Source organism: Mercenaria mercenaria, chromosome 1, assembly GCF_021730395.1.
Source record: "Mercenaria mercenaria strain notata chromosome 1, MADL_Memer_1, whole genome shotgun sequence".
Classification (NCBI taxonomy): Eukaryota; Metazoa; Mollusca; class Bivalvia; order Venerida; family Veneridae; genus Mercenaria; species Mercenaria mercenaria.
The window spans coordinates 61,866,664-61,882,427 of NC_069361.1; the positions used below are offsets into that span (position 1 = coordinate 61,866,664).

At 37.6% G+C, this 15,764-nt stretch overlaps 1 protein-coding gene across 1 annotated transcript in view; it reads left to right on the forward strand.

Moving 5' to 3' along the window:
- The window catches only part of LOC123536223 (uncharacterized), a 152,973-nt gene that overhangs the window by 101,573 nt on the left and 35,636 nt on the right, over window positions 1–15,764 (forward strand). The window contains exon 12 of the mRNA XM_053550207.1: window positions 9,087–9,145. Coding sequence (XP_053406182.1) covers window positions 9,087–9,145 — 59 coding nt within the window. The remainder of the gene's footprint in view (window positions 1–9,086; window positions 9,146–15,764) is intronic.

The window sequence follows — 15,764 nt, forward strand, 5'->3', positions numbered from 1 at the left end:
GCATGTGTTTTTCCATTAGTCCATCTGTCATAATTTGTGTCAGGAGCATAACTTTATAAACATTAAAGGTGTTGACTGTAAACTTGGCATATAGGTAGTTGGCTCTGTAGGTCAAAGGTCAGAGTCAAAATTGAGCTAGAACATAACTAAATAACCATGCAAGGTATTGACTTTATTCTTGGCATGTAGGTAGGTTGCAATGAGACGATTTGCAGAGCACATGAACCAGGTCTGTAGGTCAAAGGTCAAGGTCAAAAATTGAGGTCAAAGGTCAAATTTGTCCTACATATTTCGTTTCTGGAGCATAACTTATCAAGCATTCAAGATATTGGCTTCAGACTTGATGTAGGTAGGTTGCAATGTGACGATAGGCAGAGTGCATGAACCAGGGTGGTAGGTCAAAGGTTCATTTACACCCCCCCCCCCCCCCCCCCCCCCCCCCACACACACACACACACACACACTCAGTAAAATACAAAATAAAAAAATTCTATCTAGTTTTCTGTCACCACCTCTGCACACACACAGACACACACCCTGCTTCTGCCCACACTACCTCCCACCAAAAAAAGAAAATCTTTAAATATGGCTTTTTTAGCTCACCTGTCACAAAGTGACAAGGTGAGCTTTTGTGATCGCGCAGCGTCCGTCGTCCGTTCGTGCGTAAACTTTTGCTTGTGACCACTCTAGAGGAAACATTTTTCATGGGATCTTTATGAAAATTGGTCAGAATGTTTACCTTGATGATATCTAGGTCAAGTACGAAACTGGGTCACGTGCCGTCAAAAACTAGGTCAGTAGGTCTAAAAATATAAAAACCTTGTGACCTCTCTAGAGGCCATATTTTTCATGGGATCTGTATGAAAGTTGGTCTGAATGTTCAGCTTGATGATATCTAGATCAAGTTCGAAAGTGGGTCACGTGCCATCAAAAACTAGGTCAGTAGGTCAAATAATAGAGAAACCTTGTGACCTCTCTAAAGGCCATATTTTTCATGGGATCTGTATGAAAGTTGGTCTGAATGTTCATCTTGATGATATCTAGGTCAAGTTTGAAACAGGGTCATGTGCAGTCAAAAACTAGGTCAGTAGGTCAAATAATAGAAAAACCTTGTGACCCCTCTAGAGGCCATACTTGTGAATGGATCTCCATAAAAATTGGTCAGAATGTTCATCTTGATGATATCTAAGTCAAGTTCCAAAGTGGGTCACGTGCCATCAAAAACTAGGTCGGTAGGTCAAATAATGAAAAAACGTTGTGAATCCTCTAGAGGCCATATTTTTCATGGGATCTGTATGAAAGTCGGTCTGAATGTTTATCTTGATGATATCTAGGTCAAGTTTGAAAGTGGGTCACGTGCCATCATAAACTAGGTCAGTAGGTCAAATAATAGAAAAACCTTGTGGCCTCTCTAAAGGCCATATTTTTCATGGGATCTGTATGAAAGTTGGTCTGAATGTTCATCTTGATGATATCTAGGTCAAGTTCGAAACAGGGTCATGTGCGGTCAAAAACTAGGTCACTAGGTCAAATAATAGAAAAATCTTGTGACCTCTCTAGAGGCCATACTTGTGAATGGATCTCCATAAAAATTGGTCTGAATGTTCATCTTGATGATATCTAGGTCAAGTTCGAAAGTGGGTCACGTGCCTTCAAAAAGTAGGTCAGTAGTTCAAATAATGAAAAAACGTTGTGACCCCTCTAGAGGCCATATTTTTCATGGGATCTGTATGAAAATTGGTATGAATGTTTATCTTGATGATATTTAGGTCAGGTTTGAAACTGGGTCACGTGCCATCAAAAACTATGTCAGTAGGTCAAATAATAAAAAAAACCTTGTGGCCTCTCTAGACGCCATACTTTTCATGGGATCAGTATGAAAGTTGGTTTGAATGTTAATCTTGATGATATATAGGTCAGGTTTGAAACTGGGTCAACTGCGGTCAAAAACTAGGCCAGTAGGTATAAAAATAGGAAAACCTTGTGACCTCTCTAGAGGCCATATTTGTCATGAGATCTTCATGAAAATTAGTGAGAATGTTCACCTTGATGATATCTAGTTAAAATTCAAAACAGGGTCACGTATCTTCGAAAACTAGGTCAATAGGTCAAATAATAGAAAAGCCTTGTGACCTCTCTAGAGGCCATATTTTTCAATGGATCTTCATGAAAATTGGTCAGAATTTTAATCTTGATAACATCTAGGTCAAGTTCAAAACTGGGTCACATGAGCTCAAAAACTAGAACACTATGTCATATATTAGAAAAAACGACGTCATACTCAAAACTAGGTCATGTGGGAACAGGTGAGCGATTCAGGACCACATGGTCCTCTTGTCTTTAAATTTGGCTTCTGTCCTCCTCTGTTATAACCTTTCAGGTATGGCCTGGCTTGGTGGAGCTCTTGTCTAAATTTTCTTCAAATTGGGGCACTTGGTCCCTTTTATGAGCTGCTAGAGCTAAAAATGGAAATGCCTTTAAATGACTTTTGCTCATGGAACTTTATCAAACTTGTTCTGTATTATTATCATAAGGTACTCCCTAAATTTTGTTCAAATGGTGGGCAGCCACTTTTAGGGCCGCCAGAGCAAAAAGTAAAAATAAACAACTTCTTTATATAAACCATTTCAAGCTTTTATTTTATCATAATTATGTCCCTTTTTAAGACAGAAATTTTGTGACAGTTTTGCATGTTATCATGTCTTTGGCATAATGGGATGACCTCACATGTAAAGTATCATAACTCTGCCTAACATTTTAACAAAATTATGCCCCTTTTTATGCCCCCACCATAAAATGGGGGGGGGGGGGGGGTGCATATAGTGTTACCCCTGTCCGTGTGTTTTGTGCGTTTGTTTGTGTGTTTGGGAAAGGGTGGTGTTTGTCTCCGGGCCATAACTTTGACATGCATAATCAGATTTCAGAATAATTTCACACAAATGATAAGCATGGATAGACGATGTGTCATGAGCAAAACCATTTTACTAGCTCAAAGGTCAAGGTCACAGTCCTTGGTTGAGCTTATTTTCACTACATATATACTGATATTGTGGTCTTCGTGTCCGGTCCATAACTTTGACATGCATGGTCTGATTTCAAAATAACTTGACACAAGTAATAAGCATGGATAGACGATGTGTCATGCACAAACCCCAGGTCCCTAGGTCTAAGGTAAAGGTCACATACTAGAATGACTTTGTCCTGAGCATTTCTTCTTCATGCATGGAGGGATTTTGATGTAACTTGGCTCAATTGTACACCATCATGAGACAGAATGTCATGCGCAAGAACAAGGTCCCTAGTTTAGAATTACTTCCCTTTGTTGTTACTATAAAAAGCTTATATTGTACCTTTTTTATTACTGGTCGTAGGGAAAAATCAAGACCACTTTTCTTTAGAACAACATGCATGTTACATCCAATTTTGAGATGTATTTTGGCCTATCTCTACCTGGAAAGGATTTTTGTGTGGACTTCGTGCTCAGGTGAGCTTTTGTGATCGCCCTGTGTCCGTCGTCAGTCGTCCATCCGTCATCAACAATTTGACTCTAGAGGTCACAATTTTGGCCAAATCTAAATGAAACTTGGTCAGAATGTTACACTCATAAAAATCTTGGACAAATTCGATTTTGGATCATCTGGGATAAAAAACTAGGTCACCAGGTCAGATCAAAGGAAAAGCTTGTTAACACTCTAGAGGTCACAATTTTGGCCTAATCTTAATGAAACTTGGTCAGAATGTTACCCTCAATTAAATCTTGGATGAGTTTGATATTGGGTCATCTGGGGTCAAAAACTAGGTCAAAAGGTCAAATCAAAGGAAAAGCTTGTTAACACTGTAAAGACCACATTTAAGACTTTATCTTCATGAAACTTGGTCAGAATGTTACTCATGATGATCTCAAGGTCCAGTTTGAATCTGGGTCATGTAGGATCAAAAACTAGGTCACCAGGTCAAATCAAAGGAAAAGCTAGTTAACACTCTAGAGGCCACATTTATGACCATACCTTAATGAAACTTGGTCAGAATGTTAATCTTGATGATCTTTAGGTCAAGTTCAAATCTGGGTCATGTGGGGTCAAAAACTAGGTCACCGGGTCAAATCAAAGGAAAAGCTTGTTAACACTCTAGAGGCCACATTTATGACTTTAACTTCATGAAACTTAGTCAGAATGTTAATCTTGATGATCTTTAGGTCAAGTTCGAATCTTTGTCATATGGGGTCAAAAACTAGGTCACCAGGTCAAATCAAAGGAAAAGTTAGTTAACACTTTAGAGGCCACAGTTATGACCATATCTTAATGCAACTATCTTGATGATCTTTAGGTCAGTAGGTCAGGTGAGCGATACAGGGCCTTCATGGCCCTCTTGTGTTTTTTTTTTTGCTCACTTAAGCCAAAGGCTCAGAGTGAGCTGTTGTGATCACTCACCGTCTTGCGTCCGGCGTCCGTCTACACTTTCCTTTAAACAACATCTCCTCCTAAACCATCAGGCCAATTTCGTTGAAACTTCACAGGGATGTTCCTTGGATGGTCTTCTAACTGTTCAAAGAATTGAATTCCGTGTAAAACTTTAAAAATCTTCTTGTCCAAAACCATAGGTCATAGGGCTTTTATATTTGGTTTGTAGCATCATCTGGTGGGCCTCTACTAAGATTATTCATATTATCCCCCTAGGGTCAAATATGGCCCCGCCCCGGGGGTCACATGGTTTATATAGACTTATATAGGGAAAAACTTTGAAAATCTTCTTGTCCAAACCCATAAGGCATAGAGCCTCAATATTTGGCATGTAACATCATCTAATGGTGCTCTATAAAGAGTATTCAAATTATGCCCCAGGGGTGAAAAGAGGCCCCATCCCTGGGGTCCCAAGTTTAACATAGACTTATATAAGAAAAAACTTTAAAAATCTTCTTGTCTGAAACCAAAAGACCTAGGCCTTTGATATATTTGGTATGTGCATTGTCTTTTGGTTCCCTACCAAAATTGTTCAAATATGCTCCTAGGGTGAAAAGAGGCCCCGCCCCGGGGAGACAAAATCTGCTAGTCTGAAACAACAAGACCTAGGCCTTTGATGTTTGGTATGTAGCATTTCCTTGTGGTTCTCTACCAAGATTGTTCAAGTTATGCCTCTGGGGTGAAAAGAGGCCCTGCCCTGGGGATCCAAAGTTTTACATAGACTTACATAGGAAATAGCTTTAAAAAATCTTCTTGACTGAAAGTCCAAGGCCTAGGCTTTTGATATTCAGTATGTAGCATTGCCTAGTGACTGTCTAACAAGAATGTTCAAATTATGCCCCTGGGGCGAAAAGAGACCCCGCCCCAAGGGTCAAATAGTTTTCATATGAGTTCTATAGAAAAAATACTTCAGAAATTATCTGATCATATTTCCTAGACTGTTTAATTATAATTACCCAAGTAATTACGGGTCACTTGACTGTAACCTTGACCTACTGACCTACTTCCATCTTTTTTAAGATACAGCCTTGAAATTTGGATGACATGTACAGTTTTGCACACCGATCTTAAAACTGACTTTCAATGACCATGAATGTGACCTACTGACCTACCTACCTACTTTCTTGTTTTTAGCTCACCTGTCAAGAAGAGACAAGGTGAGCTACTGTGACCGCTTGATGTCCGTCTTCCGTCATGCGTGGTCCGTCAACAATTTCTAAAAAAATCTTCTTGAAAACCACTGGGCAGAATTACACCAAACTTCACAGGAATGTTCCTTGGGTGGCCCCCTTTCAAAATTATTCAAAGAATTGAATTCCATGCAGAACTCTGGTTGCCCTGGCAACCAAAAGGAAAAACTTTAAAAATCTTCTTGTCCAAAACCACAGGGCCTAGGGCTTTGATATCTGGTGTGTATCATCATCTAGTGGTCCTCTACCAAAATTGTTCAAATTATCCCCCTAGGGTCAAATATGGCCCCGCCCCGGGGGATACATGGCTCTTATAGACTTATATAGGGAAAACTTTGAAAATCTTCTTGTACAAAACCACATGGCCTAGGGCTTTGATATTTGGTATGTAGCATCATCTAGTGGTCCTCTACCAAGATTTTTCAAATTATCCCCCTAGGGTCAAATATGGCTCCGCCACGGGGGTCACATGGTTTATATAGGCTTATATAGGGAAAACTTTGAAAATCTTCTTGTACAAAACCACCTGGCCTAGGGCTTTGATATTTGGTATGTAGCATCATCTAGTGTTCCTCTACCAAGATTTTTCAAATTATCCCCCTAGGGTAAAATATGGCCCCGCCCCCGCTTCTTGCCTGAAACCACAACACTTGGACCTTTGATATTTGGTTTTAGCATTGTCTTATGGTCCTCAACCAAAATTGTTCAAATTGTACCCCTTAGGTGAAAAGAGGCCCTGCCCTGGGTGTCCCAAGTTTTATATAGACTTATATAGGAAAAAGCTTTAAAAATCTTCTTGTCTGAAACCGTACGAACTAGGCTTTTGATATTTGGTATGATGCATTGTCTAGTAGTCCTCTACCAAAATTGTTCAAATTATACCCCTGGGGTTAAAAGAGGCCCAGCCCTGGGGTCACAGTTATTATGTGAGTTATATAGGAAAAATACTTAAAAAATCATCTGATCCTATTTCCAAAACTGTTTAATTATAATTACCTGATGACCCCAAGTAATATGATGTCACTTGACTGTGACCTTGACCTACTGACCTACTTTCTTGTTTTTGTCGAGTCTGCTTGCGGAAGCGAAGACATAGTTGTCCAAACGGCTGTTCGGTGTATGTGTGTGCGTCCGTCCGGATTTGTTTGTGCGGACCATAACTTTGACATGCATGGAGCAATCTTGTTTTTATTTGGCATGAATGTTAACCTCAGTGAGACGGAGTGTCCTGCGCAAACCCCAGGTTCCTATCTCAAAGGTCAAGGTCACATTTACAGGTCAAAGGTCAAATTCAAAAATGACTTTGTCAGGAGCATTTCTTCTTCATGCATGGAGGGATTTTGATGTAACTTGGCACAGTTGTTCACCATCATGAGCCGGAGTGTCATGCGCAAGAACCAGGTCCCTAGGTCTAAGGTCACGGTCACACCAGTGAAAGAATCTTATGATATGCCCCCACCACTCAATTCAAGTATTTGTTAAGAGTAAGTAACTAAGACAATGTTAAAGACAGTAATAATTAAAAAGAAAAAATAAACAGTATAATATTGTTACCTCTCACAATGTATTTCCATTTTCTCCTTGACTGACTCATCAAATGCCAGATTTAAAATTTTGGTATTACTACACAGATAAATTGATTCCACACATACACTTTTTTGGTCAGCTAAAGAAGGTGTCAAATACTTAAGCTATGTAAAAACATCCTTTTTATATACACTTCTTTTTTGCAATTAAAGAACAGAAAAGGCAGGAACTATTTCTTTGCTTCTGACCTCATGTTTGCCTGCATATAAAAATCTTAACTGACCCAAATTCCACCTGGGGTTGTTTCTATACATTAGTGTGGGAGCTTGTAACTTGATCTATCATTAATCTTATCTTTGATCAACTTGTGTCAAAGATGATCTTTTCAGATTCAGCTAGTGCAACCAATTTCCACTAGTTGCCACCTATTTTCCACCTTTTACTGTCTTTCAGAATTGTTGACTGAAAAGGTGACTCATTTATATTTACATTGAATATGATACAAAGATATAAAAAATTACAAATATTCTGTCTCGCAAAATAACCAAATTTCAAATTTTCTGTATACCACTCTGAATATTATTTTTGTCCAGCTAGAGTTAGCATAGACTTATTCTCATTTTAACGAAACCCTTTGAAGAAGGAGCCTGGGTATACTGTTTTGCAGATGTCGGTCAGTCTGCCAGTTGTTCGGTATGTAGACAAATCGGTTTCCGGATGATAACTCAAGAACGCATAGGCCTCAGATCATGAAACTTTATATGGAGGTTGGTGATAACCAGCAGTGACCCCTATTGACTTGGAGGCTAGTAGGTCAGAGGTCAAGATCACAGTGACCTGGAACAGTTAAACAGATGATAACTCTGGTACTCTTGGACCTAGGATCATGAAAGTGAATGGGAAGGTTGATCATAGCTAGCAGATAACTCCTACAGATTTTAGTTCAGTAGGTCAAAGATCAAGGTCACAGTGAGCTGAAACAGTTAAGCTGTTTCCAGATGTTGATTTGAGAACTCTTTGACCTAGTATCATGAAACTAAATAGGGAGGTTGATCATGACCGGCAGACGACCCCTATTGATTTTCAGGTCAGTTGGTCAAAGGTTTAGGTCACACTGACCCAGAACACTAGAACTTTTTTTGCCCAAATACTAGAGAATGTTTTGGTCTAAGATCACATTTGATACAGAAGTCACTTATGACTGGTAAATGACCCATAGTTATTGATTTGAGGGCAGTACATCAAACGTCCAGTGCACAGTGACCAAATGATTTCTGTTTCTTGTACAGTTACTGAATGCATCAAGGTGGGTGGGTGGGGAAGGTGCATTTTGTGTTCTATGAGCTATTGTCAATGTGGAGTTTTAGCAAAGTCAGGTTCGGTGTCAGTTAGGCCTGAAGTTTGAAGTTTAGTGTCCATTACACCTTGATTCCAACCTGAGTCCATGTGAAGATTTTTGCACAGGGTAATCCAATGTCTTACAGTTTGCTTTTAAATCAAACATCACAAAAATTTCTAAGTTTTTTTTCCACCCATTCGCCACCAAGAAAATTTTCTAAGTCCCTATTTTCCACTAAACGCCACTCAATTTCCACCATGAAAAAAAACTATGTTCTACTTTCCACCAATTTCCACCTTTTTGCCACCAAAAAGAAAAACTATGTTCAAATTTATACCTAATGCCACCTAAATGCCACCAAAATAAAGTGGCTTTTGGTGGCAAATTTACCACTTATGTGGAAAAAGAGTTGAATTACACCAAACGTCAGCTAATGCCACCTATTTCCACCAATTGCCACCCTTTTTTCATGGAAATAAGTGGCAAAGAGTGGCATTTGGTGGCAAATGTAGGGACGGGTGGGTCTGTTTGGGCCTCATGTGTTATATATTTTCACTCTTTTTTTCACAGTAAAGGACAGGAGAAGCTGTATCAGACCAGTTTTGTATTTGAAGTAAATGTCCAGTCAGGTAAGACCTAGATTTTCTATTTTTCCATAATTGTATGTCCATGTTATAGTTTGGATTGGACTCCTGAAAGTCTCATTATTTGAAAGTGACAATGATTTTTCCTTGGTTTTCCTTTCTTTTTTTTAGCCCTATAGTTATTACTCTGCCTGTCTGGCTTACCATCTGTGATCTAGGCTGTGCCATAACTTTCAAACTGTTAAGGGAATTTCTTAAAACTTCACACAATAACAGAGGACACAGAGAGCAAGTTCTGTGCACAAGAGCCATAGGTCTAGCAAGCTTACTTTCTGAATTATTAGCTCACCGAAGTGCTCAGGATGAGGTGTTATGATCATTTACTGTGTGGTGCCTATCCATTGTCCGTCCACAGATTTTTAGCTCAACTATTTGAAGAATACGGAGAGCTATACTTCTCACCCCAGTGTCGGCATTGGTTAAAATTTTTATGAAATGATAATATCTTGTAAGTATTTTTGCTGAATTATGGCCCTTTTTTGGACTTGGAAATTGGTTCAGATTTCGTACAAGTCCATGTTTTGTAAAAACTATCTGACATGTGGCTTTGAAACTTTTAATACATGTTTATAATAACAATATCTACCTGTAGGCAAGAGTGCATGACTCTGTCAAGTATTTTAGCTGAATTATGGCCCTTTTTGGACTTGGAAATTGGCTCAGATTTTGTGCAAGTCAATGTTTTGTCAAAACTATTTGACATGTGGCTTTGAAACAACTTCGAACACTTGTTTATGGTCATGATCTCCTTCAGCAAGCAAGAGTACAAAACTCTGTCATGTATTTTGGCTGAATTATGGCCCTTTTTGGACTTGGAAATCAGTTAAATTTTTCATACCATTCCATATTTTGCCTTACCTATTTGTCATATGGCTTTGAAACTTAGACCACTTGTTTACCATCATAGTCTACATATGTAGGCAAGACTACATAACTAGGACGAGGACTTTAGCTCAGATATGGCCCTTTTCTTTATGCCCCCTAAGGCGGGCATATTAAAATCGCACTGTCAATCCGTCTGTCTGTGCGTACGTCTGTGTAAATTCTTGTCCTGATTGTAACTCTCCCATCCATAAAGGGATTTGGAAATAACTTGGCACAAATGTTCACCATAATGAGACAAAATGTCATGCGCAAGACCCAGACCCTTAGCTCCAAGGTCAAGGTCACACTTAGAGGTTAAAGGTTATCAGTGTCTGTTTCGTGTTTGGTACATTACTCTGCCATCCATGAAGGGATTTTAAAATAACTTTGCACAAATGTTTACCATATTGAGACGACGTGTCATGCACAAGACCTAGACCCCAAGGTCAAGGTCACACTTAGAAGTCAAGGTTAACAGGGTCTGTTTCGTGTCCGGTCCATAACTCTGCAATTAATGAAGGGATTTTGAAATTTCTTGGCGTAAATATTCCCCACAATGAGACAACATGTCATGCGCAAAATCCAGACCCCTAGGTCTAAAGTCAAGGTCACACTTAGAGGTCAAAGGTTAACATGGTTTGTTTCTTGTCCGGTCCATAACTCTGCCATTAATTTAAAATTACTTGGCATAAATGTTACTGCGCAAGACATAGAGCCCTAGCTCCAAGGTCAAGGTCACACTTAGAAGTCAAAGGTTTTTCTTGTCTGGACAATAACTCTGCCATTTATCAAGGGATTTGAAATAATTTGACACAGATGTTATACATATTGAGAAGGTGAGTCACGCTAATGACCTTGGTCTCTTGGGTCAAGGTCAAGGTCATGAAATGAAGTGTGTGTTTTTTTGCACAGACAACTGTAGCATTCTTGGGCATACTTGGGGGCATTTGTCACCAATAGTGACAGCTCTTGTTTACATAGAAATTAGTTAAGTTTGGCATACCATTCCATATTTTGTCTAAACTGTTTGATGTATGGGATTGAAACTTTGAACACTTGTTTACCTCTGGTCACCTTTGCCATATGTGCTAGACTAACCAAATCCAAAATACAGGACTTATTTTCTTATCATTTTCTTCTTTGTCAAAAAAATTTTTTTTTGGAATATTTTGACCCCAACTTCCATAAATTATTCAAATAGTTCGGGCGCTGTAAACAGACAGCTTTATTTCAAATGACATTCTGAAACGGGGGCGGGGTGTTCCTTGGGGGGTCTTTTTCCCAAAATTGTTAAAAAAATTTTCAGCTTTGTTGGGCTGCTAGAGCTAAAATAGAAAAATCTTCAAACAAATCTAAACATTTTTTGAAAAAAAATTTCACATAATTGGTCCTTTTGTGACCTTTTCCAAGCCTTTCAATTTTCTGATTTGAAAAAAGATGGATCCAGGGGGCAGGGCACTTTTCCCAAAAATAGGTTTTCCCAGGGGTGGGGGTCGGGGGGTGAAAAACCCTTTTGAACCAAAAATGCCCCTCTTCAAAAAGGTGATTATATGGACAACCCAAAGACAAAAGGTCCCAAATGACATTTTTTAGGAAACGATTTTTCACATATTCGAACTGAACCTAGCCTTAACAAAAATTAAAAAATTTTAGACCTGCATTTTTTAAATAAAAAAAATTTATGCTTTTTTTGTCAAAACTCCCTCGCAAACTTGCATTTTAGTAAATTCAAAAGTGAAAGGGAGCTTTTGTATCGGCCTTTCCGTCGCCCCGTCCGTCCGCCGTGCTCCGGCGAAATTTTTTTGCTTCTCCACTCTAGGGTCACATTTTTCAGGGGAACTTTATGAAAATGGTCAAATTTCCCCTTGTGATATCTAGGTCAAGTTTGAAAGGGGTCATGTCGCCCCCAAAAACTAGCAGTGGGTCTAAAAAAAGAAAAAAACCTTTGTCCCCTTAGGGGCCAAAATTTTCACAAGATTTCTAAAATTTTTGGTCAAAAATTTTCCCCTTTGATGATATCTAGGTCAAGTTCGAAATGGGTCAGGGGTTTAAAAAAAATAGGTCAGAGTCAAAAATAAAAAAAACCCTTGTGACCTCTCAAAAGGGCCATTTTTTTCATGGGACGTATAAAATTTTGGTCTAAATGTTCATTTTGAGATACTAGGAAATTTTCGAAATGGGTCCGGCGGTCAAAAACTAGGTCTAGGTCTAAAAATAAAAAACCTTGTGACCTCTCTGAGGCCATACTTGTGAAGGATTTCAAAAAAAAGGCAGAATGTTCCCCTTTGATGATATCAGGTCAAGTTCGAAATGGTCACATGGGGTTTAAAAAACTAGGTCATTAGGTCTAAAAAAAAAAAACCTTTATGACCTCTCAGGGGCCATATATTTCAAAAGATTTTCAAAAAAATTAGTCAAATGTTACCTTGATGTTTCTAGGTCAAGTTCAAACGGGGGTCACGAGCCTCAAAATAGGTCATAGGTCAAATAATAAAAAACCTGGGAACCTCTCTAAAGGGGCCATATTTTTCAGGGGATCTGTATAATTTTGGGTCTAAAATGTTCATCTTGTGAATCTGGTAAAGTTCGAAAGGGGGTCACGTGCGGTCAAAAATTTGGTATAGGTAAAAAAATAGAAAAAACCTTGGACCCTCTAGAGCCATATTTGTAAATGGATTTTCAAAAAAATTGTAGATGTTCACCTTGATGATATCTGGGTTTAAAGTTCGAAACTGGGTCAATGCGGTCAAAAACAAGGTCGTGGGTCTAAAAAAAAAAAAACCCTTTACCCTCAGAGGCCATAAAATTCATAGCTTCATAAAAATTTGGGTCAAAATGTTAAACTTGATCATACTGGTCAAGTTCAAAAGTGGGTCACATGGGGTCAAAAACTGTCGTAGTTCGAAAAATAAAAAACCTTATGACCTTTAGAGGCCAAATTTCATGAGATCTTCATGAAAATTGGTCAGAATGTTCACTTGAGATTCTAGTCAATTCAAAAGGGGCACGTCCGAAAAAACAGGTCAGTAGTCAAATAATAAAAAAACCCTTGTGACCTCTCTAGAGGCCTATTTTCAGGGGATCGTATAAAATTTTGGTTGAAGTTCATTTTGATGAATCTAGGTCAAGTTCGAAAGGGGGTCATGTGCCATAAAAAACAGGCAGAGGTAAAATAATAGAAAAACCTTGTGACCTCTTGGGGCCAAAATTTTTTTCAGGGATCGTAGAAAGTTTTTTGAATGTTCATCTGATGATATCGGGGTCAATTTCGAAACAGGGCAGTGCGGAAAAAACTAGGTCAGGGGTCAAAAAATAAAAAAAAACTTGTACCTCTAAAAAGGGGCCTTACTTATAAATGGATCTCCAAGAAATTTGTCAGAATGTTCATCTTGAGATATCGGGTCAAGTTTAAAGGGGGGTCATGCCATCAAAAAGTGGGGTCAGGGGTAAAAATAATAAAAAAAAGTTGTGACCTCTTTAGAGGCCATATTTTTTCAGGGATCTGTATGAAATTGGTCTAAAAGTTATCTTGAAGTAAAGGTCAAGTTTAAACTGGGTCAACTGCAATAAAAAAACTAGGCAGAGGCCCTTTAAAATAAAAAAAAACCCTTTAAACCCCTCTCTAGGGGCCCCAAACCCAAATGGATCTTCATGAAAAATGGTCAGAATTTTCCCCTTTGATGAATCGGGTCGGTTTTAAACGGGGGTCACGTCCCCAAAAAACTAGTCAGTAGGTCAATAATAAAAAAACATTGTGACCTCAAGAGGCCATCTTTTCATGGGACTGTAGAAAGTTGGCTAATGTTCATTTGAGATACAGTCATTTTAAACGGGGTCAACTGCGGAAAAAAACTAGGCAGTGGCAAAATTAAAAAAACTTTTGACCTCTCTAGACCAAAAATTTTTCAATGGATCTTCAAAAAAAATTTATCAAAATTTCCCGATATATTTAGGTCATTTTCGAAACTGGGTAACGGCGGCAAAAACGGGGCCAGTGGGTAAAAAGAGAAAAACCGGACCTTCAGAGACCATAGTTTTAATAGATCTTCCTAAAATTGATCAGAATTTTATCTGAAAAATATCTGGGCAAGTTCAAACGGGTCACATGAGCCAAAAACTGGGTCACTATGTCAAATAAAGAAAAAACACATATACTCAAAACGGGTCGTGGGAACAGGTACGATTCGACCATCAGGCCTTTTTGTTTTTTTAAAATAATAAGACAAAACTAAAACTTTTTATTTTTATCTTAAATTTTTAATTTTCATATTTTGCCATAAATATCAAAAGAAATTAAAATTAGCACATTATAATCCCCCCCTTTTTAATTTTATAAAATGCATTTTATTTTAAAAAATTGTCACTTCATTTTTATAGCAACAAAATACAAGAAGCTTTAAATTCAATTTAAAGAATTTTAGCCTACTTTATAAAAAAATGTAAATTATAAAATATATATTATTTCTAGAAAACAAATTTTTTGATTTTTTGATTTTTTTTCATCTCAAAAAAATAAAAAAGCAATTCCTAAATATCTAATATTTGTAATGTGTCATTAAACTTCAATGTACAAAAGATGCTTTGCCCAATACAGTGTAAATTGAAAATTAAAAGTATCGTGGATAAAAACTTTAAAATTTGTTTACAAATTTAAAATTTTAAAAATCAATTACTCGGGTAAAACAGATAAACTTAATATAAATTTTTTTTTTCCATGGCAACAACTTTTTTTATAAAATAAAGAATTCATTTAACTCTTTTTCCTTTTTTTTTTTTCCCACAAAAATTTTCCAAGTAAAAGTATATTTCAAATATTCTTCCTGGAGGGGCTTTTTTTCAACTTATAATTTTTGATAAAATATATCTTCAAAAAAAATATTTAATATTTGGGAAATTTACTGTAAAAAATCATCAATAGATAATTTAATTTTGCTTAATAAGTAAAAAACAACTGTGTTTGTAGAGCACATTCAAAAATTTTATTCTCAGTACTAAACATAGATTTTAAAAAATTTTCCCAGTGTCAAAAGGGAATTTAACATTTATCTGTGTTCAGCCTTACATACATACATGTTTCTAATTAACCAAATCATAGTACGTTGACTTCAAAAATTTAAATTAAAATGTTACAAACTATATTAGCATTGTTCATATTCTAAGAACCCGCCATGAAAAAAACCAACAAAAGGGGGTTTAAAACCAAAGATCCAGACCCCGACATCCACGCAGTCGATCAGGATCCAGCTTTTTCGCAACATTTTCTCAATTCCAATAGGCTTTAAAAAGTGAACCAGGACCGACCAATGCACGGAGGGGAGGTGGCGGGACCTTTGGGGAAAAAACCCACTTTGTTGGTTTTCTCGGGCACGGCCATAAATGAAATGGGTCAGTACACCTTAAAAAAATCAAAAACCTTTCAAATTAAAAAATTTAGAAAAACCAAAAGGTAAGCTCTTTTTCTGTATTACTTTTAAATTTTTAAACACTTTTTTCATTCATTTTTTTGTTTTAAATGACTGAGTTCTCAAATTTTTTAAAGGCTTGGCACTGCTATTTTTTAGATACATTGCGTTTCTGCAAAGGGGGGCTATTTCTTATACAGTCCACATCGGCTGGGACCAGTCGGAAAAGGAAAACAGTGGGAAATTTTCCTTTAGCCAATCCCCTGCTAAAAATTAATCCCCTCTCTTGGGGAAGTTAAACCTTCAAGAATACTAACAGGGCATTCTACATTCTTAAT